This window comes from Lithobates pipiens, unplaced genomic scaffold, assembly GCF_037356315.1.
Source record: "Lithobates pipiens isolate NorthernLeopardFrog02 unplaced genomic scaffold, aLitPip1_a1.2 Scaffold_23, whole genome shotgun sequence".
In the NCBI taxonomy this organism is placed as follows: domain Eukaryota; kingdom Metazoa; phylum Chordata; class Amphibia; order Anura; family Ranidae; genus Lithobates; species Lithobates pipiens.
Genome location: NW_027507785.1, coordinates 106,440,298 through 106,464,817, shown reverse-complemented (window position 1 = coordinate 106,464,817; position 24,520 = coordinate 106,440,298). Strand labels below are relative to the sequence as shown.

General features: G+C 45.1%; 1 protein-coding gene across 1 annotated transcript in view; it reads left to right on the top strand.

Moving 5' to 3' along the window:
- MKRN2OS (MKRN2 opposite strand) overlaps positions 1-24,243 on the top strand; it is a 50,349-nt gene extending 26,106 nt beyond the window's left edge. The window contains exons 2-4 of the mRNA XM_077452137.1: positions 375-425; positions 22,373-22,534; positions 23,605-24,243. Coding sequence (XP_077308263.1) covers positions 375-425; positions 22,373-22,534; positions 23,605-23,824 — 433 coding nt within the window. The 3' untranslated portion in view covers positions 23,825-24,243. The remainder of the gene's footprint in view (positions 1-374; positions 426-22,372; positions 22,535-23,604) is intronic.
- The last annotated feature ends 277 nt before the right edge of the window (positions 24,244-24,520 follow it).

Genomic DNA, 24,520 nt, shown 5'->3' with positions numbered 1-24,520 from the left:
AGTGAAATTATGCTGTCTATGAGTCAGAGCTGCTGCTCTGAGCCACTCCAAGCACACACAGATCAAAAAAACAGGCCTAGTTTAAAGTTAAATAAAGCAACAAATTTTTTTCCAGCCCTAGGCTACATTCGCATCTTTGCATTGTATAGACACTTTAATAGCATTTCAGAAGTGTGATTGTAGCCTTAAGGATCAAAAGAAATTGGCACTTGCCACCCCTCACACTTTTCAGCTGCTGCCATATCCCCCAAGGTTCTTGTGTAAGTTTCACATTTATTAACAAGTCTCTACAATAAAATATCATATCTATTCCTGCATTAGCCATCACGTGAATCTGATAAATGACCAGAAAACATTTGTTGTTTTTTTTGCAGAGAATATGATGGCTGCTCAGACCTCCATGTTGGAATTACCAGTTCTAAAGGTAAAGCCATTTATTCCCATGTATTTAAAACACCTCATGTAAGCTGTATTGTTTCTATAACTATATATATGCAGACTGTAGCACCCTCCTAAAATAGGTTGCTAGAGAGGTTTAGGTAAATTTAGTCTTTATTGGCTCCTCTGTAAATATTGGAGCAGTGTGGGATTATTTATGGCTGTTCTGTGTCTCACAGGCTGCAGGCTCAACTACTTCTCCCTGCCTTCTTGTGGATTCTAGAATGTAGTTGGCTGGAAGAGGCAGACCCTTTGCCTGGATAATTATGTGGTCTCATCCAATCCCTAGTAAATGGCTGAGGAAGGCATAAAAAGTTTGGGGCTTGGAGCAGCAAGTTTTTTTCCAGACGGAGAATTTTCCAGCTTGAAGGGCTCCTGCCCCTCTGTGCATGATAGGTGAAGTTGCAGGAGTTCATCAAGTCCCAGCTCAGTTGGAGCTTGGGGGCCTGAGGTCTGCAGAAGTTCATTGAGGTCCTAGCTCAGTGGAAGCTTGGGGGGGGGGGGGGGGTGAAGTTTGCAAGAGTTCATCGAGGTCCCAGCTCAGTAGAAGCTGGGAGGCCTATTTACTGAAAGCCATCAAATCAAGGGGGTACACTGAGGATCTGGCCTGGAGATTCATAGAAATGTCTGGCTGATTTTGAATGGAGGTATCCAAGTATCCAGGGACATTGTGAGCAGAGGCCATGAAGTGGGTTATCTTGGTGACTGGCTGCTGTTTTAACCACTTGAGCATCTGCTTCTGTGTTGCTGAAATGGGGACTGCCCTTGCTTGGCGTCCCAGGATTGCTTGTGTTTCTAGTCTTTTCCAAGAGGGAGATTGCCCTGAAGAAAGTACACAAGACAGATAGTGTTCTCTAATTACTTTGTGCACTAAATTCAGAGTATCCCAAAGCTTCCCTGCACCCCAACCAAGTTCAACCAGTATTAAACCATAAAAAGACACCCCTTGCCTGGTCATTGAGCAGTAGAACTGTCTGAGTGGTCATGCTTCTGCCTGCTGGTACATCCAAACGGGAAGAGAACCTGGGCAAGTCAGGGGTCTGCACTACATTATATATATATATATATATATATATATATATATATATACAGCGCATAAACTAAGTATTGAACTTCTTTTTTCTAGGTAAATATATTTCTAAAGGTGCTACTGACATGACATTTTCACCACCTGTAAGTAACAACTCATGCAATCCATATATAAAAAGAAACCAAAACAAATACGTTGAGAAATTGAGTTATGTGTAATAAAATGGAATGACACAGGGGAAAAAGTATTGAACACGCTAACTGCAATTTATTTAATACTTTATACAAAATATATTGTTGGTACTGACAGCTTTAAAACACCTCCTGTATGGAGAAACTAGCTGCATGCATTGCTCAGGTGTAATTTTGGCTAATTCTTCCACACAAACAGTCTTCAAATCATGAAGGTTCCGTGGGCTTCTTAGGAAGTCTGATCTTTAGTTCTTTCCTTAGATTTTCTATTGGATTCAAGTCAGCCTTATTTTCTTTCTTTGAAACCAATTGGATTGCTTTAAGACAGGCCTGGATTATTTCCTAAATGCACATAATATAATTGGGTACTAACATTTATAGGTAAGGTTGATCAAGGGAAAATCTGATTGCCTCTTGGGGGATCAGGAAGGAATTTTCCCCCCTGCTGTAGCAAATTGAATCATGCTTTGCTGTTTTTTTTTGCTTTCCTCTGGATCAACTTTGAGTTTAGGATTGGGTATATGGGATTGTATGATATTTTTTATTTATTTATTTTTATGGTTAAACTTGGTAAACTTGTGTCTTTTTTCAACCTGACTAACTATGTAACTATGTAATTGAGAGTTTCCTTGGCTTTGTGTTTGGGATCGTTGTCTTGCTGAAATGTCCACCGTCGTTTCATCACCATCACCCTGGTAGATGGCAGCAGATTTTTATCCAGAATGCCTTGGTACATTTTGCCATTCATCCTTCCTTTAATGACATAAAGTTTTCCAGTACCGTATTCTGAGACACAGCCCCACACCATGATGTTCCCACCTCCAAACTTCACTGTTGGTATAGTGTTTTTGGGGTGATGTACAGTACCATTTGACTGCCAAACATGGCGTGTATTATGGCATCCAAAGAGTTCAATTTTGATCTCATCTGACCAGACTATATTCGCCCAGTATTTCACAGGCTTGTCTGAATGTTTTTCAGAAAACTTTAAACGAACTTCAACATGCCTTTTCTTTAGTAAGTGAGCCTGTGTGGTGAGCATGCATACAGGCCATGGCAGATAAGTGCATTACTTATTGTTTTCTTTGAAACAATTGTACTTGCTAATTCCAAGTCTTTCTGGAGTTCTCTATAAGTGTCCGTGGCTCTTCGACAACTCTTCTGATAATTATTTTCACTCTTCTGTCAGAAATCTTGCAAGAAACACCTGGTTGTGGCAGGTTTATGATGAAATTATGTTTTTTCCACTTCCGGATTAGGACTCTAACATTGCTCACTGGAACATTCAAAAGTTTAGAAATTCTTCTGTAACCAATGCCATCAGTATGATTTGCAACAATAAGGTTGCGAAGATCTTGAGTGAGCTTTTTGCTTTTACCCATCATGATATGTTTCTTGTGTGACACCTTGGTAATGAGACACCTTTTTATAGGCCATCAGTTGAGACTGAACCAGCTGATATTAATTTATACTGACAAGGGGCAGGATTGTTTTCTAATTACTGATATAGATTTCAGCCAATGTCTTGGCTTTCAAATGCGCTTTTACAACTCCCTTTCTTGCACCTCCCTTTCTTCGTGTGTTCAATACCTCTTCCCTGTATCATTCCGTTTTATTACATATAACTTAATTTCTGAACTTATTTGTTTTAGTTTCTTTGTATGTATGGATTGGGTTGTTACTGACATGTGGTGAAAATTTATTGTCAATAGGACCTTTAGAAATATATTTACCTGGAAAAATGGTGATGTGTTCAATACTTAATTTACCCACTGTATATATATATATATATATATGTATATATATATATATATAAGAGGGCCAGTATGGTGGCCCGTAATTATGGGAGGAGCCCGGAGGGTATATAGGGTATATAACCAGACCTTGCACACTGCTCAGTGTCGATTCCAGTGCGCGGTACAACATCACCAGGCCGACCTTTGCTTCTTACTTCGTTTTCGTAAGTGCATACAGCACCATCGCTATCCCGTCTCCATTCGTAAACTTTCATCGACCGTTACGCCTCGTCGTCGCAGGTAGGACTATTCTCGTTATCTTTTACTCAAGTTGGTATCAGTTCGTTAGCATTTTTTTTGCTAAATTGTCGCACTTTCGGCTAGTATCTCTTTCGCGCTATCCTTCACGTATGTTGTCTTCTACCTGCCGTATTCACCCGTACGTTCTCATCCTGTTCTCGTTCACAGCTTTTGTTAAAAATCATCACGCATTTCCGTCACAGGCAGGGTCATCTTGCTTCCTTTACTCTGAATTCGTATAGATTCGTTACCATATTTACTTTTCTAAATTATTGCTCAGCTAGTACCCCCCCCTTTTTCTAACAGCGTCTTTCATATATGTAAAATTTTTCTGCCTGCCGCAAAGTAAACCGAAACCAGTTGCTACCCTTACACGGTTTCAAACATGCACCCCGCCTCAAATTGGCCTTCTACTCTTTCGTTCAGATCAAATACGCACCCCAGACTGCCGATTCGAATCTGATCGTCAAACTGTACCATTCGAATATTTTTCGGCATTCGTCAAATACCCCCAAAAAAAAAAAAAAAGGGGGGGGGCATCCATCTACACTTAGTCAGTCCGAAACCCTTGTCATCGACTGATTCAGCTTGACTCACAACCGGTTACGTAGGATTCGCACCTAGTAGCAGCATCAGCGCTATGATTCGAATCCACACGGAACCAATTGTTAAACTACCGCACCGAGTCTTTATCGCATCATCGACCCAAACGGGCCAAATCTTTCACCAACCGTTCTTTCAGGGCTCACATCCAGCCCGGTTCTACTAGTCACAGCACAAGCTCTACGATACTTTCTTTCACCTTTCTCGAATCTAATTGCATGTTCATTCACAACTTCTGCACCAAATCGCTCGAAGTACGCACAGTCAACCCCACATAATAATTTTTTCTTACCTTTTATCTTTCTAACTAAACCATCTTGCAACCATGGCAAGTCTTTCTGCATTTGGCTCACAAAACAGCCAACGTCTCCAGTAGCAACACGGCCAGGGCCGCTGATAGGCCAGTACATCTGGCCCTGCTGTACCGGGCCTGACCAGCAGGGGGGCCCGGGCAACCTAACTGCCAAAAATTGTATGTATAAAAAAAAAAAAAGTTCCTCCACGATCATGGAACATCCAGCCATAATCCCCTCTACCTCCAGCACACCAGCCCCCCCCCCATACGCATCCCCCCCCGTCCCCCCCCCCCCGTCGGCAGTTTTTTTTTTTTTTTTCAGTATGTGTTCTACGCTATGTGTATGCGGCTGCCTGTAGTGGGGAGGACTCTTTCTTCTTTTTCGGGCGCGGAGGAATACAGCTTCTGCACCCGCTCCGCACATCGCACACCGCACAGCATTAACATAGAAAGGTTATGCTGCGGAGTGATATGCCCAATCCTCTCTCTCTCTACACATGACTAACCAGAAGCAGAGAGAGCAGGGGCCGGGCGATCGAGGTGAGATCTTATCTTGAAGTTGGGGACAAGGTGAGGTGTGTATTTTTGTCATACTTATAATGATTACAATCCTTCGTAAGCAATTTTGTACCCCCCAGCAGTGCCATCCGCCCCCAGAAGTGCCATCCGCCCCCAGCAGTGCCATCTGCCCCAGTGCCATCCGCCCCAGTGCCATCTGCCCCAGTGCCATCCGCCCCAGTGCCATCTGCCCCAGTGCCATCTGCCCCAGTGCCATCCACCCCAGTGCCATCCACCCCAGTGCTACCTGCCCCAGTGCCATCCACCCCAGTGCTACCTGCCCCCAGTGCCATCCACCCCAGTGCTACCTGCCCCCAGTGCCATCCACCCCAGTGCTACCTGCCCCCAGTGCCACCTGCCCCCAGTGCCACCTGTCGTCAGTGCCACGTGTCATCAGTGCCACGTGTCATCAGTGCCACATAGTGCCATCTGTCATCAGTGACACGTATCAGTGCCATTTGTCATCAGTGCCACCTGTCAGTGTCACGTGCCATCTGTTGTCAGTGTCACGTGTCTGGGGAGGGGCAATGGGTGGGGCCAGGGCTGGGGCTGGAGGAGGGACTAGGGGTGGGGCCAGGGTGGAGCTGAAGGGGGCCCCGTCAGGTAGGCTGTACGGGGCCCCATGATTTCTATCAGCGGCCCTGAACACGGCTACTCATACGTTTTCTCTATCCCTGTTCCTCTTTTTAGGTCAGTAAGTTTGCCATTTGGTCCATCCTGCAACAGGCTCGGACCACCCATTCCAGGTAAAAAAAAAAGAAGAAAAAAAAAAAAAGGGGGGGTAGAACACAGGGTAACCTGGCTAGGGTTTGCATTTCTTCACCAGCTATGGCCCCGAAACAGCTTGTAAACCCACCTTATTACTACTCCCATGTCACCCCGCTGTAGGTTTTCACGCAAACTCAGCCCTTGACCCCAACAGAGACGCCAGCACCAGGGCTTCAAGGCAGGTGCATCGTTAGAAGGTATGGAACGATAAGATTTATAAATTTCCTTTCTCTTACACACTTTCACGACATATTTAACTTCACACGCATAATTTTATTTTGGTTCCGAGGCGTTAGCAACTGTTACATACTTCTACGCATCTCACTCTGTTTTCAGAGCACAAGCCTCCACTACGCAGACAAGGTGTTGGATGCCCGACTCTATCTGGCGGGCATCCAACACTTTATTTCTTTACAAGACCCTGCCAAGCCGTCCTTATTCGCCGCTCACGCAGTGAAGACAATTCTGCGTGGTATTCTCAAACAACAGCCGCCAATCAGCAGCAAACGTCTTCCCGTGACCGGCGCCATCTTTCGTGAGATATCGCTCATCCTCTCTCGTTCCCCTTTTGGCCCCTTTCCTAGCCTGGTCATTAAAGCAGCCATTTACCTAGCCTTCTATGGTTTTCTGCGCCCCAGCGAATTTACAGTCACCAGCTCCCGCTGTAAGACGCTATGCAGACGGCACCTCACTCGCCACCAAACCTTCTTCTCCCTACATCTAGAGGTGTCTAAAACACAACAGGTGGGCCCAGGGACGGACATCAAGTTTTTCGAAACCTTCAATACCTGGTGCCCCGTGGCCGTCTTGGACCAATTACTAGCACACTTATCCGATCCATCACCCGACAGCCCGTTAGTACCATTTCCGGTTAAACCTCTTAGCTGTAATCAGTTTATCAGTCACGTCAAGATCCTCCTACGCAATATAGGCCTTGACCCAGCTCGTTATTCAGGACATTCTTTCTGTATTGGAGCAGCATCAGCAGCCTCACGCAACGGAGTTCCAGCACACGTGATCAGGAAGTTGGGAAGATGGAAATCCACCTGCTTCGCTCAGTACATTCCCGACCCACAGTCAGAAATGTCTCAAGCCTTCTGCGGCCTTGTTCTCTAATCATATTGTCTTGCTATAATAAACTACTTTGTCCCTAAATCAAGTCTTTTGCGCCCTTCTCTTAGCATACCGCCCAGTAGCACAGGGCTCACTGCCCAGCTCACCTGGGTTTACCTTACCGCAGACCAGGGCACACTTCAGGTCTATTTTATGTTGTTCGTCATGTGGCTTGTTTGTTTTCCTTCCATATCTTTGAGGACGAAGGGTTTTGACCATAAATAAGAGGGCCAGTATGGTGGCCCGTAATTATGGGAGGAGCCCGGAGGGTATATAACCAGACCTCGCACACCGCTCAGTGTCGATTCCAGTGCGCGGTACCCTCCCACCCATTTCCCTTTCTCACAGCACTCTCAAAAAACAAGTTTCTCTACAGAAACATCCATTACTTTCTTCAGGTATGCGCCCTTCTCTTAGCATACCGCCCAGTAGCACAGGGCTCACTGCCCAGCTCACCTGGGTTTACCTTACCGCAGACCAGGGCACACTTCAGGTCTATTTTATGTTGTTCGTCATGTGGTGTGTTTATGTTTTCCTTCCATATCTTTGAGGACGAAGGGTTTTGACCATAAATAAATATATATATATATATATATATATATATATATATATATATATATATATATATATATATATACAGTATCTCACAAAAGTGAGTATACCCCTCACATTTTTGTACATATTTTATTATATCTTTTAATTTGACAACACTGAAGAAATTACACTTTGTACTTCACTATGTAAAGTAGTGAGTGTACAGCTTGTATAATAGTGTAAATTTGCTGTACCCTCAAAATAACTTAACACACAGCCATTAATGTTTAAACCGCTGGCAACAAAAGTGAGTACAACAGTAAGTGAAAATGTCCAAATTGGGTCCAATTAGCCATTTTCCCTCCCTGGTGTCATGTGACTTGTTAGTGTTACAGGGTCTTTGGTGCTATCGCTCTCACTCTTTCATACTGGTCACTGGAAGTTCAACATGGCACCTCATGGCAAAGAATTCTCTGAGGATCTGAAAAAAGTTTCCACTCAGTACATTGATGAGACCAAGATAAACTTATTTGGTTCAGATGGTGTCAAATGTGTTGCGCCAACCAGGTGAGGAGTACAAAGACAAGCGTGTTTTGCCTACAGTCAAGCATGGTGGTGGGAGTGACATTGTCTGGGGCTGCATGAGTACTGCCAGCACTGGGGAGCTACAGTTCATTGAGGGAACAATGAATGCCAACATGTACTGTGACATACTAAAGCAGAGCATGATCCCCTCCCTTCGGAGACTGGGCCGCAGGGCAGTATTCCAACATGATAATGACCCCAAACACACCTCCAAGATGACCACTGCCTTGCTAAAGAATCTGAAGCTGAGGGTAAAGGTGATGGATTGGCCAATCATGTCCCCAGACCTAAACCCTATTGGGCATCTGTGGGGCATCCTCAAATGGAAGGTGGAGGGGCGCAAGGTCTCTAACATCCAACAGCTCCATGATGTCATCATGGAGAAGAGGAAGAGGACTCCAGTGGCAACCTGTGAAGCTCTTTTGAACTCCATGCCCAAGAGGGTTAAGGCAGTGCTGGAAAATAATGGTGGCCACACAAAATATTGACACTTTCTTTCCAATTTGGACAATTTCACTTAGGGGTGTGCTCACTTTTGTTGCCAGCGGTTTAGACATTAATGGCTGTGCGTTGAGTTATTTTGAGGTGACAGCAAATTTATACTGTTATACAAGCTGTACACTCACTACATTACACAAAGTGTAATTTCTTCAGTGTTGTCACAAGAAAAGATTTAATAAAATATTTACAAAAATGTGAGGGGTGTGCTCACTTTTGTGTGTGTATATATATATATATATATATATATATATATATATATATATATATATAGTATGTAGCGCAGACCCTTGATTTGCCCCAGGTTCTCTTCCCGTTCGGGTGTACTGGCAGCCAGGCACATGACCACACTCAGACAGTGTGTGTGTGTAATTATTATGTTACGGCAGAAGCCCTAAAGAGGGGATTTTAAGAACATTCTCCTTTATTTTTGAGAACTGAAACTGAACAATGGAAGGGGTTTTTCCTTTTTTTTTACGTGATTGTGGTATAGTTATAGATTTATAGATTTCGTGGGGTACAATTGAAGGTGGGAGTTTAAAGTGTGATTGCTCACTAAGATAAGGGGAGTGGGAGGCACATATTTTGACTAGAGAATATTTCACAAAGTGTTTTTGTTTTTCACATGGGGGCTTTTGGTTTTCCCTTTTTTTAAATGTTGTTTTTTATTTTAGAAAATGGGTACAAGTGTTGATCACAAGATGGGGGGGGGGGGGGGGGTATGGGAGTGGAGGGAGGTATACACCTTTTCTTTTTTTTTTTTAGTTCACGGGCAAGAGAAAATGGTTGTCATTTTTGGATCTCAAGCTAGGTGGGGGAAGGTGAAGGGGGAAGAATATAGGCGTCCCCTCTTTATTATTATTATTTTGTTATAAAGTGTTTATCACAAGATGGGAGGGGGGGGGGGAGAGAATGGGAGAGGGGCGGGTATACACCTTTTTTTTCCTCTCTCTTTTTTCTTTTTCTCCTTTTATAGGCCCTGATGATAAGAGGGTAGGTAAGGGCAATATATAGAAATAGTTATGTCAAGATAAGAATGGGAACCTAAGATCAGGGTTGAAAGAGATCAGTCTCCCAAGTAGTAGTTTATAGATAGAAGTGATGGAATATTTATTGTAGTCAATATGTTAATGGTAGGGGGTTAATAGACAACACTGAGACCAAGGAATATAGATTCATGATTGTTATATAAAATATATAATATTAAATATAAAACTTTGTTATAGAAGATTTAGAATTGGTTACATTGAATAATGATTTTTTTCATGGTATAGATATTGTTTTTTTTTTACTTTAACAAATGTTATAATATGATAAGAGTGCACTGCTGAAGATAATACAGCTCAGATTTCTGCCTGTTTGACAGCACCTCCATAATAAACGCCTCTCCTCCAAGTGGAGGAAAAGTCTGAGTCTTTTTTTTTTCACTCCGAGGATAGTTGACGAGTCCGAAAATCCGCACCGGGTTAACTACTCTCTTAAAGGAGGGGGGTTCTTTTCTCCCCCTCTTCCTTCTCTCGTAGCTGACTGCAGAAATTACTAGGGTATTTTTTACATTGCATAATGTTAAGGGGTTGAATGTCCCAGAGAAACAGATCAAACTCTTCACTGAATTGGGAAGACTGAAATCACAAATCATTTTTTTGCAGGAGACACACTTTAGAAGTGACAAAATTCCCAGATTAAAAAAACACAGATTCTTGACAGTGTATTATAGTGCATCGCAGGCCTCTAAGTCATGTGGGGTCTCTATCATTCTTTCAAAACAGATACCATGGAGTGAATCTAGGGTTATTACAGATGAAGAGGGGCACCTTCTTATTGTGAAAAGGTCTCCGGGTCAGCAAAAGGTCACATTGGTGAATCTATATCTACCAAATTATGACCAGGTTACTTCTTTAGAGGCCAATTTTCAGTTGGTTCATCAACATAGGGAAGGAGCTCTGGTGATAGGTGGAGATCTAAATATGGTCATGGATCCCATTGTAGATACCTCAAAGGGCTCCTCTCATCTATCATATGTAAAATTACAAAGAGTGAAGAAACTTTTACAGGACCTGCTATTGATAGATAGTTGGAGGATTGTTCATGTACAGGATAGGGATTATACATTTTTCTCTGCAAAACATATGACGTACACTAGAATTGACTATATTTCTATATCTCAAAATGTAGTTACATCTTTGATAGGTGCTTCAATTGGTTCATTTACTTTGTCAGATCATGCACCAATGAATTGTGTGGTAGAATTAGGGGGGGTCAGACGCTCGAGAGTAGCATTGGAAGATAAATGAGACCCTTTTAAAAGAAAGGTTAAATGAGGAAAAACTGAACCAAGAACTGGACTCCTTTTTCTTGAGGAATGATACAGGGTAAGTAACCCCTTTGTGTCTGTGGGAAACATAAGTGTGTTATGAGAGGTACTCTTATATCTCTGGGTGCATATAGGAAAAAGATGCTTAATGAACAGATCGAGCCATTGCTCGAACGTATACGGGCATTGGAGGAAGTGCATAAAAAATCGAAGGCACAACAAATAGAGGAGAAATTAGTAGGCCTACGTGAGGAGTTAAATTTACTACTTATTGATAAAGCAAAAGCCAAAATAACTCATGGTAGACGGACATTCTATGGGTTTGGGAATAAGCCAAGTAGAATGCTAGCAAATGCTCTCGAAGAAACTAGTGCATGGACTCATATTGTAAGTAGGGGTGAGCTGAACACCCCCCGGTTTGGTTTGAACCAGAACCTGCGAACAGACCTAAAATTTGTGTGAACTTTAGAACCCTATTAAAGTCTATGGGACTCGAACATTCTAAATCAAAAGTGCTAATTTTAAGGGCTAATATGCAAGTTATTTTGACTTTTTTTCCTGCAGAAATTACACTTTGTGCAGGGACAGTTCTAAGTATGGGAAACATGCTCCCCTTTACAGGCATACTATACACACCCCCAGATACGAAATTTAAAGGAATATTACACTTTTATTGTTTCACCTTAAGCATTATTAAAATCAATGCTCCCGAAAAAACAGCAGTTTTTAAAACTTTTTTTTGCATTGATACATGTCCCCTGGGGCAGGATCCAGGTCCCCCAACACTTTTTATGACAATAACTTGCATATAAGCCTTTAAAATTAGCACTTTAGATTTCCCCCATAGACTTTTACAGGGTGTTCCATGGCTTTTTGAATTTGCCGCGAACACCCCAAATTGTTTGCTGTTCAGCGAACGGGCGAACAGGCAATGTTCGAGTCGAACATGAGTTCGACTCGAACTCAAAGCTCATCCCTAATTGTAAGTATTAAAACACAGGGAGATGTGATGGCTAGTTCATCACAGCCAATTGCACAGGCTTTTAAAGAGTATTATGAGAGTTTATATCAAATAGAGGGGCTACCATCTCCTGAAAAAATACAAAGTAAATGGGAGTATCTCCAAAACTTCAGGTATGCCAAGGATGACTAATGCCAAGGGTGACTAATGAAATAGTTCGGGATCTGGATGTACCAATTACAACTGAAGAGTTTTTGAGAGCATTAAAACTTTTGAAAAGGGGTAAAGCACTGGGTCCAGATGGGTATACCCTGTCTTATTACAAGTCGTTTTATGAGAAACTGGCTTCGAGATTCATAGCAGCTTTTAATTCACTACACGAGGGGCAGAAACCATTGCTTGCACATATAACAGTAATCCCGAAAGAAGGGAAAGATCCATCTCAATGTTCTAGCTATCGCCCAATATCCTTGTTAAATGTTGATCTTAAAGTCTTCACAAAAATTATTGCTACCAGACTAGCAAATCGTATCCCCTTTCTGATACATCCAGACCAAGTGGGATTTACTACCGGAAGGGAGGGGAGAGAGAATATGCAGAGGGTAGTAAGTGCCATTCATTTCTCACAAAGTCAGCAGAAACCCTTAGTACTTATATTCGCATATGTGGGAAAAGCATTTGATAGGGTAGACTGGATTTTTCTTAGGGCCATCTTACAACATATAGGTCTGGGGGAGGGTATGCTGAGCTGGTTTACAAAGTTATATTCAGTACCAAGCACCAGGGTTAAGATTAATGACAGAATCTCTGAGCCTTTTTCTATTCAAAATGGTACACACCTGGGATGCCCGCTGTCACCTATTATTTTCATCCTTACAATGGAACCTTTTTTAAGAAGAGTGTGTGCTAACTTAAATATTAGGGGCATAACAGCAAAGAAAGAGGAGCATAAGCTGGCGGAATATGCTGATGTTTTAATTTTCTTTATAATCTCCCCAGTCATCTCTCTTCTATCCCTTTTGCTGGAGTTATGTGAATATGGGGAAATAGCAAATTTTAAAGTGAATTACGGTAAATCAGAGGCAATGAGAGTAGAAAAAAAGGCATCCTTACTACATCAGATAACCATGCAGTTTGATTTCAGATGGACAAGCACTTATATAAGTTATCTAGGGACTAAAATACGGAAGGATCTGAGTAGAATATTTGATTTAACTATGTACAGATGGGGAGACAGCTTAAATTATATTTCCAGCGATGGGATACGTTTTTACATGGTTTGAAAGGACAAATATTATAAAGATCAATGTGATGCCAAGGCTTTTGTATTTGTTGCAAACCCTTCCAATTACGATCCCCCCCAAGTTTTTTAAGAGACCTTCAATCAAGGTTCCTGAGGTTTATCTGGGCTGGGAAACCAGAAGAGTACGCAGAGCTATCTTAACGCTCCCTAAAGAAAAGAGAGGGATTGGTTTCCCGGACCCAGTTAGGTATCAGTAAGCCTCACATCTAGCCAGAGTGGTGGATTGGTGTGTAATCGATAAGAGGAAACCATGGGTTCAAATGCAACAGTCTACAATAGATATCCCTCTGGAAGTGTTGGTTTGGCTTGCGGAGACTGATATCCCAAAGAGAGAGAATTTGTTTTTTTTTGTGCTTTTTCCTTCCCTCAGTAAAAACAGGAGGTTGTTATGGTTAAAGAAGGAGATAGAAAAGGGAAAAAAGGGGGAAAAAGAGAAGTCATATTTCGTTAAGACTTGATCATAATATATGGCATGTGATATGTAGTGTAGATTGGTAAAGTAACATATTGATATAAATAGATGGTAGTATTAAAGATTTGTTATAGAAAGAGAGTATATATGTTCTCTGTGAAATGTAATAGGATCTTTTTGAAAATAAAGAATTTATAAAACAAAATAAAAAAATAAAAAATAAAAAGCTAGTTGAAGTGCAAATCCTATTTTGCTTTCAAGGTAAGACTAAATGTTATTTATACTGTAAAGATCCAGAAGAGGTCCAAATGTCAAGACTTCTTGAGGATTTCCTCTGCATTTAGACACTGAATATCTCTACAGTGAACTGCTAAGTAAAGGGAGGGATACAGTTCATACAACACAACTTTCTCTTGCATCTCTTGGTTGTTTCCCCAGGAACTGTTCACCATTAGTGATGGCCGAACGGTTCGCCCGGCGGTCGTTTCGCGGCGAATTTCCGACTTTCGCCGTCCGCGGGTTCGAACGCCTTTTTCCGTCGTTCGCCCCGGCGGACTTACGTGTTTAATGTATACAAGAACTTTAACCTTTCGTGACACGTTTATCATGTGTTACAGGACAACCAATTGAGACATGACAGCTCATGGACACTTGGACATTCCCCCTAACCTATAAATACACCCGATCCGGTGGCCATTTTACATTCTTTCTTCTGTCACTGTAGGGAAAGGATCCTGTGTGGAGTAGGGACAGAGAAAACGCTAGCTATTTGGTACACAAAAGTTCTTTTCAGGACTGGTATAGGTGTTAGGTCAGCAGCCTGAGTTTCTTTTGTCAGTTTAGATAAAGGGACAGAGCGCTGTATGCTGCTATTTTAGGGACAGCTCAGCCAGATTAGTCTTTCTTCATCATCATCATCATCATCATCATTAGCTGTTACTATCAGGTCCACAAAAGAGCTGTTCCAGCTAATCGTTCCAGCCTACTCTTTTTTGCCAATTTGTATAGGGACAGGCAGGAAGCAGTGTGTCAGGCAGTGAGGATAATTTTAAAGACTTGCTGTTACTATTAGTTCCACAAAGGTTCTTTTCAGGACTGGTATCAGTGGTACGGTAATAGGCTTGTACACGTATAATATTCTTTCTTCCAAATATAGAAAGAATATTATACTTGACTGCTGCCCTTCTGCTGCAGTCTGCTAATCATTCACAACTCACTTGTTCCACAAAGCTCTTTATCAGGACTGGTAACTTGGTCTGTCTAGGGTGCTACGGTACATAGGCTTGGGTGCGGTACAGTCTGCTGTTCTGTAAGGACCGCTATCGGTCCACAATACATAGGGTTGCCGTGCACTACTGCTGACCGCTGCCCTATACTGCAGCAGTCCTTCATTGGTATAGGGACTGACGTACAGTCTGCTAATCACTAACACACAACCTGCTTGGTCCACAAAAGTTCTTATAAGGACTGGTAACTTGGTATAGGGTGCTACGGTACATAGGCCTGAGTGCGTTACAGTCTGCTGTTCTGTAAGGACCGCTATCGGTCCACAATACATAGGGTTGCCGTGCACTACTGCTGACCGCTGCCCTATACTGCAGCAGTCCTTCAGCGGTATAGGGACTGACGCACAGTCTGCTAAACACTAACACACAACCTGCTTGGTCCACAAAAGTTCTTATAAGGACTGGTAACTTGGTATAGGGTGCTACGGTACATAGGCCTGAGTGCAGTACAGTCTGCTGTTCTGTAAGGACCGCTATCGGTCCACAATACATAGGGTTGCCGTGCACTACTGCTGACCGCTGCCCTATACTGCAGCAGTCCTTCATTGGTATAGGGACTGACGTACAGTCTGCTAATCACTAACACACAACCTGCTTGGTCCACAAAAGTTCTTATAAGGACTGGTAACTTGGTATAGGGTGCTACGGTACATAGGCCTGAGTGCGTTACAGTCTGCTGTTCTGTAAGGACCGCTATCGGTCCACAATACATAGGGTTGACGTGCACCACTGCTGACCGCTGCCCTATACTGCAGCAGTCCTTCAGCGGTATAGGGACTGACGTACAGTCTGCTAAACACTAATACACAACCTGCTTGGTCCACAAAAGTTCTTATAAGGACTGGTAACTTGGTATAGGGTGCTACGGTACATAGGCTTGAGTGCGGTACAGTCTGCTGTTCTGTAAGGACCGCTATCGGTCCACAATAGATAGGGTTGACGTGCACCACTGCTGACCGCTGCCCTATACTGCAGCAGTCCTTCAGCGGTATAGGGACTGACGCACAGTCTGCTAAACACTAACACACAACCTGCTTGGTCCACAAAAGTTTTTATAAGGACTGGTAACTTGGTATAGGGTGCTACGGTACATAGGCCTGAGTGCGTTACAGTCTGCTGTTCTGTAAGGACCGCTATCGGTCCACAATACATAGGGTTGCCGTGCACTACTGCTGACCGCTGCCCTATACTGCAGCAGTCCTTCATTGGTATAGGGACTGACGTACAGTCTGCTAATCACTAACACACAACCTGCTTGGTCCACAAAAGTTCTTATAAGGACTGGTAACTTGGTATAGGGTGCTACGGTACATAGGCCTGAGTGCGTTACAGTCTGCTGTTCTGTAAGGACCGCTATCGGTCCACAATACATAGGGTTGACGTGCACCACTGCTGACCGCTGCCCTATACTGCAGCAGTCCTTCATTGGTATAGGGACTGACGTACAGTCTGCTAATCACTAACACACAACCTGCTTGTTCCACAAAAGTTCTTATAAGGACTGGTAACTTGGTATAGGGTGCTACGGTACATAGGCTTGAGTGCGGTACAGTCTGCTGTTCTGTAAGGACCGCTATCGGTCCACAATAGATAGGGTTGACGTGCACCACTGCTGACCGCTGCCCTATACTGCAGCAGTCCTTCAGCGGTATAGGGACTGACGTACAGTCTGCTAAACACTAATACACAACCTGCTTGGTCCACAAAAGTTCTTATAAGGACTGGTAACTTGGTATAGGGTGCTACGGTACATAGGCTTGAGTGCGGTACAGTCTGCTGTTCTGTAAGGACCGCTATCGGTCCACAATAGATAGGGTTGACGTGCACCACTGCTGACCGCTGCCCTATACTGCAGCAGTCCTTCAGCGGTATAGGGACTGACGTACAGTCTGCTAAACACTAATACACAACCTGCTTGGTCCACAAAAGTTCTTATAAGGACTGGTAACTTGGTATAGGGTGCTACGGTACATAGGCTTGAGTGCGGTACAGTCTGCTGTTCTGTAAGGACCGCTATCGGTCCACAATACATAGGGTTGCCGTGCACTACTGCTGACCGCTGCCCTATACTGCAGCAGTCCTTCATTGGTATAGGGACTGACGTACAGTCTGCTAATCACTAACACACAACCTGCTTGTTCCACAAAAGTTCTTATAAGGACTGGTAACTTGGTATAGGGTGCTACGGTACATAGGCTTGAGTGCGGTACAGTCTGCTGTTCTGTAAGGACCGCTATCGGTCCACAATAGATAGGGTTGACGTGCACCACTGCTGACCGCTGCCCTATACTGCAGCAGTCCTTCAGCGGTATAGGGACTGACGTACAGTCTGCTAAACACTAATACACAACCTGCTTGGTCCACAAAAGTTCTTATAAGGACTGGTAACTTGGTATAGGGTGCTACGGTACATAGGCTTGAGTGCGGTACAGTCTGCTGTTCTGTAAGGACCGCTATCGGTCCACAATAGATAGGGTTGACGTGCACCACTGCTGACCGCTGCCCTATACTGCAGCAGTCCTTCAGCGGTATAGGGACTGACGTACAGTCTGCTAAACACTAATACACAACCTGCTTGGTCCACAAAAGTTCTTATAAGGACTGGTAACTTGGTATAGGGTGCTACGGTACATAGGCTTGAGTGCGGTACAGTCTGCTGTTCTGTAAGGACCGCTATAGGTCCACAATAGATAGGGTTGACGTGCACCACTGCTGACCGCTCACCTATACTGCAGCAGTCCTTCAGCGGTATAGGGACTAAGAGTTTTGTCACAGGGTCATTTAAAAAATGACATGCAGAGGAAGAGGCAGGCCCTTCCGCAGGGGTGGTAGGGGTAGGGCAGGAGCAACAGGCTTGAGCCAAAGTGGGAAGTTGCAGAAGGTGCGTTCAATTACTTTAAAGGATGCACCAGACTTGGTTGAGTGGCTCGCTCAGCCTTACTCTTCTGCACCCTCCTCATCCTCTCGATCTGCACCCTCTTCTTCACTCTCTGCTATGTGCACCCCCAAAGACACTACCACCAACAACACGACCACCACCACCACCACCACATACCTTCCGCTTGAGTCACTGGAATTATTTTCCGATCCATATCAAGAGGACATTTCTGATGCGCAGCCACTCTTGGTATTGGATCAGGAAGAGGAGGTAGCAACAAGCGCTACTCAGCAGTCTGACGCCAGTACCCAGATCAGCCCAAGGAGGAGGTTGGTCCCCGGTGTTGCTGCCTACTCTACTTATAGCGGTGGGGAAGGTGACGTTGATGATGACGTGTCTAGTGATGTCACGTGGGTGCCCACAAGAGAGGAAGAGGAGGGGAGTTCAGAGGGAGATATGGACCAGCAGATAGGGAGGAGAAGCAGCAATGACTTACATTGCACAGCAGGGACAAAGCAGACTGCAAATGTATCAGGAGCGAGTCATCGACCATGTACGGTCACATCTGGCGCTCCCAGGACACCGGCACATGGCTCCGCAGTGTGGGCTTTTTTTAACGTGTCCGCTGCTGACAATAGCGTTGCCATCTGCAATCTTTGCAGTCAACGCGTTAGTCGCGGTAAGCCCAATACTCACCTAGGGACGACCGCCTTAAGAAGGCACATGAGCAGCCATCACCGAGCCCAGTGGGAGCAACGGAACACACAAAGCCACACTGCAGGCTCTCACCGTCCAGCCTCGTCTTCTACTTCTCCTTCTCCTCTCTCCTCACAATTGTCCTCCACTCCACCTTCCATCACGCCAAGCTCACATTTTTCTGCAAAAAGGCAGGCTTCCGTGGGCCTAATGTTTGAGCGTAAAAAAATGATGACGCCGGATAACCCTCTTGCCCAACGGTTGGCGGCTGGCTTGTCAGAACTCATAGCCCGCCAACTACTGCCATATAAACTGGTGGACTCGGAGGCCTTTCGCAAATTTGTGGCCATTGGAACACCACAATGGAAGGTCCCAGGAAGGAAGTATTTCTCAGAGAAGGGCATCCCAGAGCTATATGGCCATGTTCAGCGGCAAGTGAATGTATCTCTGGCACACAGTGTCGGTGCCAAGATACATCTGACCACAGACACGTGGTCTAGCAAACACGGGCAGGGAAGGTATATCAGTTTTACTGCCCACTGGGTGAACCTTCTGACGGCCGTCAAGCATGTAACCCGTGGCACCCGTGTAGATTTGGTTTTACCGCCACGGATTGCATGCAGGCCTGACTCTTCTTCTCCTCCTCCTACTCCATCCTCCTCCCTCTCCTCCTCAGCTGCCTCCTCCTTTTCCGCTGCTAGCGTCTCTTCCACTGCACCGCCCAAGCTCCCCAGAACCTATTCCACATGCCAGGTGAGACGTTGCCATGCCGTGCTGCGTCTGTTGTGCCTGGAAGCAAAGAGCCACACTGGCCCGGCACTCCTTTCAGCTTTGCGTTCACAGGCAGATGAGTGGCTAACACCGCTCAATTTGACAGTTGGTAAAGTGGTGTGTGACAACGGTGCCAATCTGCTTAGCGCATTGAAACAGGGCAAAATCACGCACGTGCCGTGCATGGCACACGTCTTAAACTTGGTCGTGCAGCGATTCCTTGTCAAATACCCTGGGGTCCAGGACATCTTGCGGCAGGCAAGGAAAATCTCGGCCCATTTCAGAAGATCTTACACGGCCATGGCTCGCCTTGCTGACATTCAGCGGCGACACCATCTGCCGGTCAGACGTCTTATTTGCGATTGCCCGACGCGATGGAACTCAACCTTCTATATGCTTGATAGGCTGCTCCAGCAGAAACGTGCAGTTAACGTCTACCTGTATGAACTCTGCGAAAGAAACGGTTCTGGGGAGCTGGGTTTTTTTTCACCGCGCCAGTGGCTGCTCATGCGCGACACATGCAGACTTCTGCGGCCATTTGAGGAGATCACCAAACTGGTCAGTCGCAGCCATGGCGCCATCAGTGACATGGTACCTTATGCCTTCTTTCTGGAGCGTGCATTGCGTCGTGTCATTGATCAGGCTGTGGAGGAGCAGGAGCGGGAAGATGAGGAAGTCGCAATGCTGGATGAATTCCCAGGGGGGGCTACTCTATCTGAGACAAGTCAACAACAGGAGTCTGATGAGGAGTCAGAGGAGGATGGTGCCGGGGCGGATGAGCAGGAGCAAGAAGAGCATGCTTTAAACCTTTCTGGGATCCCTGTTGTGCGAGGATGGGGAGAGGAGAATGAAGAGGACGACATTATCCTGGATGATGAGCAGGAGCCAGGCCACCACACCGCTTCCACTTTAGTGCAAATGGGGGCCTTCATGCTCCAGTGTTTTAATAGGGACCCCCGTATAAAAAGCATGAGGGTCAAGGACCAGTACTGGGTGGCAACGTACTTAGACCCCCGGTACAAACACAAAATGGCGGAAATGTTACCGCCGTCGCAGAGGGCTGTCAGAATGCAGCACTTCCAGGCCTTGCTTCGAGAAATGCTGCATTCTGCTTTTGCGTGCGCTGGCAGAGGAGCAATTCCCACTCCCAGAGAAGGATTTGCGGGTACCAATCCAACAGCGCCTGCAAGAAGAGGCCGGTTTGAAGATGTGTTGGTGACTTCGGATATGAGGTCATTCTTTCAGCCGACCCATCGACAGGTGTCATCCGGATCCAGCATCAGGGAACGCCTAGACCGTCAGGTGTCCGACTACATTGGGTTAACGGCCGATGTGGACGCTCTGAGGAGTGATGAACCCCTAGACTACTGGGTGGGCAGGCTTGACCTCTGGCCAGAGCTTGCCCAATTTGCAATCGAACTGTTGGCTTGCCCCTCATCCAGTGTCCTGTCCGAAAGGACGTTCAGCGCAGCAGGGGGGATTGTGACCGATAAGCGTACTCGCCTAGCTCACCACAGTGTTAACTACCTCACATTTCTAAAAATGAATGAGGCATGGATCTCGGAGGAATTCAACACATGTGATCAGTAGACCATGTATATGTCTATAAACAATTTTTGGAATCAAGCACACAGACCTTCTTAATTCATTTGGCTCACTTCCCTGACCCAAAAAAGCACACCGTACTATATGCCCCTACCCTCCTCTTTGAAGAGGTTGAGCGGTGTCATATTTCTACTGGGGCTGCTTATTATGAGGGGTTCCCACCATCCCTGTGCTGTGCTGACTTCCTCCTGGGTGTTCTTATTATGAGGGGCTCCCACCATCCCTGTGCTGTGCTGACTTCCTCCTGGGGGTTCTTATTATGAGGGGATCACACCATCCCTGTGCTGTGCTGACTTCCTCCTGGGGCTGCTTACGGTGCTGCTGTCAGCGCTGTATGTCACGGAGCTGCTGTCAGCGCTGTATGTCACGGAGCTGCTGTCAGCGCTGTATGTCACGGAGCTGCTGTCAGCGCTGTATGTCACGGAGCTGCTGTCAGCGCTGTATGTCACGGTGCTGCTGTCAGCGCTGTATGTCACGGAGCTGCTGTCAGCGCTGTATGTCACGGAGCTGCTGTCAGTGCTGTATGTCACGGAGCTGCTGTCAGCGCTGTATGTCACGGAGCTGCTGTCAGCGCTGTATGTCACGGAGCTGCTGTCAGCGCTGTATGTCACGGTGCTGCTGTCAGCGCTGTATGTCACGGAGCTGCTGTCAGCGCTGTATGTCACGGAGCTGCTGTCAGCGCTGTATGTCACGGAGCTGCTGTCAGCGCTGTATGTCACGGAGCTGCTGTCAGCGCTGTATGTCACGGAGCTGCTGTCAGCGCTGTATGTCACGGTGCTGCTGTCAGCGCTGTATGTCACGGAGCTGCTGTCAGCGCTGTATGTCACGGAGCTGCTGTCAGTGCTGTATGTCACGGAGCTGCTGTCAGCGCTGTATGTCACGGAGCTGCTGTCAGCGCTGTATGTCACGGAGCTGCTGTCAGCGCTGTATGTCACGGTGCTGCTGTCAGCGCTGTATGTCACGGAGCTGCTGTCAGCGCTGTATGTCACGGAGCTGCTGTCAGCGCTGTATGTCACGGAGCTGCTGTCAGCGCTGTATGTCACGGAGCTGCTGTCAGCGCTGTATGTCACGGAGCTGCTGTCAGCGCTGTATGTCACGGTGCTGATGTCAGTGCTCTGTATTACGGTGCTGCTGTCAGTGCTCTGTATCTCCTGCACCCTCTTGTTTGCCTACCCTGGTCCCTGACCTTCCCTCTCCTCCATTGCCTTCATTAGCTCCATAGTCCTGAATTGTCAGAACAATTTCCCAAATAAAAAAAAAATGCTTGTAGTTATCGATCCCAAATTCACCTCATACATGTATTATGCTATTGTCCAGGTGGTGGGACTACGTGCTACCCCCTAATAATTACCCCGTGGCCGCAAATTCGACCTAAAGGTTTGCGAAATTCGCCTCCCATTGAAGTCAATGGAGCCCGCGGCGAACGGTCGTTTTCGCGAACGTTTGTGTCCGTTCGCGTTTCGCGTTCGCGAAACGTCCCGTCGGAAGTTCGTCCATCACTATTCACCATTACAATGAATCAGGAATCCACAAAGACAGTACAGGCTGGGAACAATGTGTGAGTGTACCACTAGTCCCACCAGATCAGTATGCTCTGATCCACCAATGGGATTCTTATCTGGAAGAGATCTCATCTGCTGACAAATGGCTTTCTTACCGGTATGTCTGCCAAGATTACATATATTTTCTCTTCTCATGCAATATTTCACTTTTTCAGCCTCTGCAGTATTTTTTTCCAGCAATTTCAGCACTAGTAAGACTCACAGGGCTATGTGCATGTTCCTTTTGGAAAACTAATGCAGAAAAAAAAATTACAATGCTTGGAAGTTATCTGGAAAAGAGTTGTTGGAGTTGTACAACAATCTTGTATGTTCATAAGCATCATCAGGTGGCTAAATTTATTTTTTTCCCTGCTTAAGGTACTTAAAAACAAATACTGTCTTATGACCTTTAAATGGCACTTACGATCATTTGAGATAGTTCTATAACAATTGTCTTAAATCTGTAGCCTGTAGACCGGATTACCCTTTGCCTTTAACCAGCCTTTGCGGCATTGTTCCTCCCACTGACACCAATGTTGAGGTACCATTTCCTTTCACTGACATCAACAGTGGAGCATAATTTCTTCCACTGACACCAACGATGGAGCCCTATTCCTTCCACTGACATCAAAGATGGGTCACTTTTCCACTGACACCATCGATGGAGAACTATTCCTTCTACTGACACCAGCAATGGGGCACTATTCCTTCCCCTGCCACCCTACGATGGGGCCTGTTCCTTCCAATGATAGGACACTATTTCTCCCACTGACACCAACAATGGGACACTCCTTCTTCCACTGACACCAATTAAGAGGCACTCCCACTGACACCATAGATGGGGCACTTTTCCTCTTAATTCCTACCACAGGTGCTATGTAATTTATTTACTCATCTGACCACCAAGCCCAAGTGATTGTTTACCTCCACTGGCGCTGGGGCATTTTCTACTTTTATTGACCACAGTCATAAAAGTTTGGTGCCCCTATGTCTGAGGGACAGTAACCTGGCCTTTTGTCTAGAAAGTTTGGAGACCCCTGTTCCATAACACGGAATATGGCACATTTCATTGGAGCTATGTGAATGTGTGTCACTTTTTATACATAGGCCCTTTAGAATCACTGATAAAAGGTTGTGTTTTATGTGTCCTGAATAATGAATGGTTTAAAAAGTTGTGTTCTCTTATAGATATGATGAACAAAACCACAACTGTTACACTTTTGCTCTGGCATTTATCAACAGTCTGCTGCATCTGCAGGAAAAGAAAACTTTCAGCAAAGATGAATTTACAGAAAGATTTGTTTTACCAAGAACTAGACGAGCCTCAAAATACATCACCCTATGTCATGAGGTGACCCAGAATGCTTATTACATCACTGATCACTTCAGAAATCCCATCCTCAGATGATTTTTATGGATAAGATGGTATAATAATGACAGACTATTATACAAGCACTGATTCTTCGATTTGTTACATACAGTATGTTCTCTACATTTTATGCACTATGGGGATATAAATATTTGAAAAAATTAAACCACAGAACAGGCTTGCAGGACAAAAGAATAGGCAGATGCACCGGTAGGTAAAAATAGAATATTTTGTCTGGTGACTGACACTCTGTTTTGCTGAGCTCCTGCGGCTTGCCTAGTACCCCACAACAGATGGGAACCCTAAACCTAAGTGTGAGACAGAGATACTGGCGGTGAGCCATTTTGTGGTCTCAGTTATACAAGGACTATGCACTGTTTTGCCTTTATTTTTGCTGAAGGAAGATATTTGTGTTTGTGTGTTTTGAGTGACTAATAAAAATGATTTACTTTTACAAATGTCTGGCTGGTGATCTCAGGCTCTCCATATTACAGTATTCTTGCCTTTATTTCTGCTTTAAAGTGGTTGCAAAGGCAGAAGGTTTTTTTATCTTAATGTATTCTAGGCATAAATAAATAAAAACACCTTCTGTGTGCAGCACCCCCCTCTGCCCCCTAATACTTACCTGAGCTCCATCTCTGGCCAGTGATGTTGCATGAGTGCCTCGGCCATCCAGGACTCTCCCTCCTGATTGGCCGAGACACAGCAGCCATCGCCGCCTGCTGCTGTCAATCA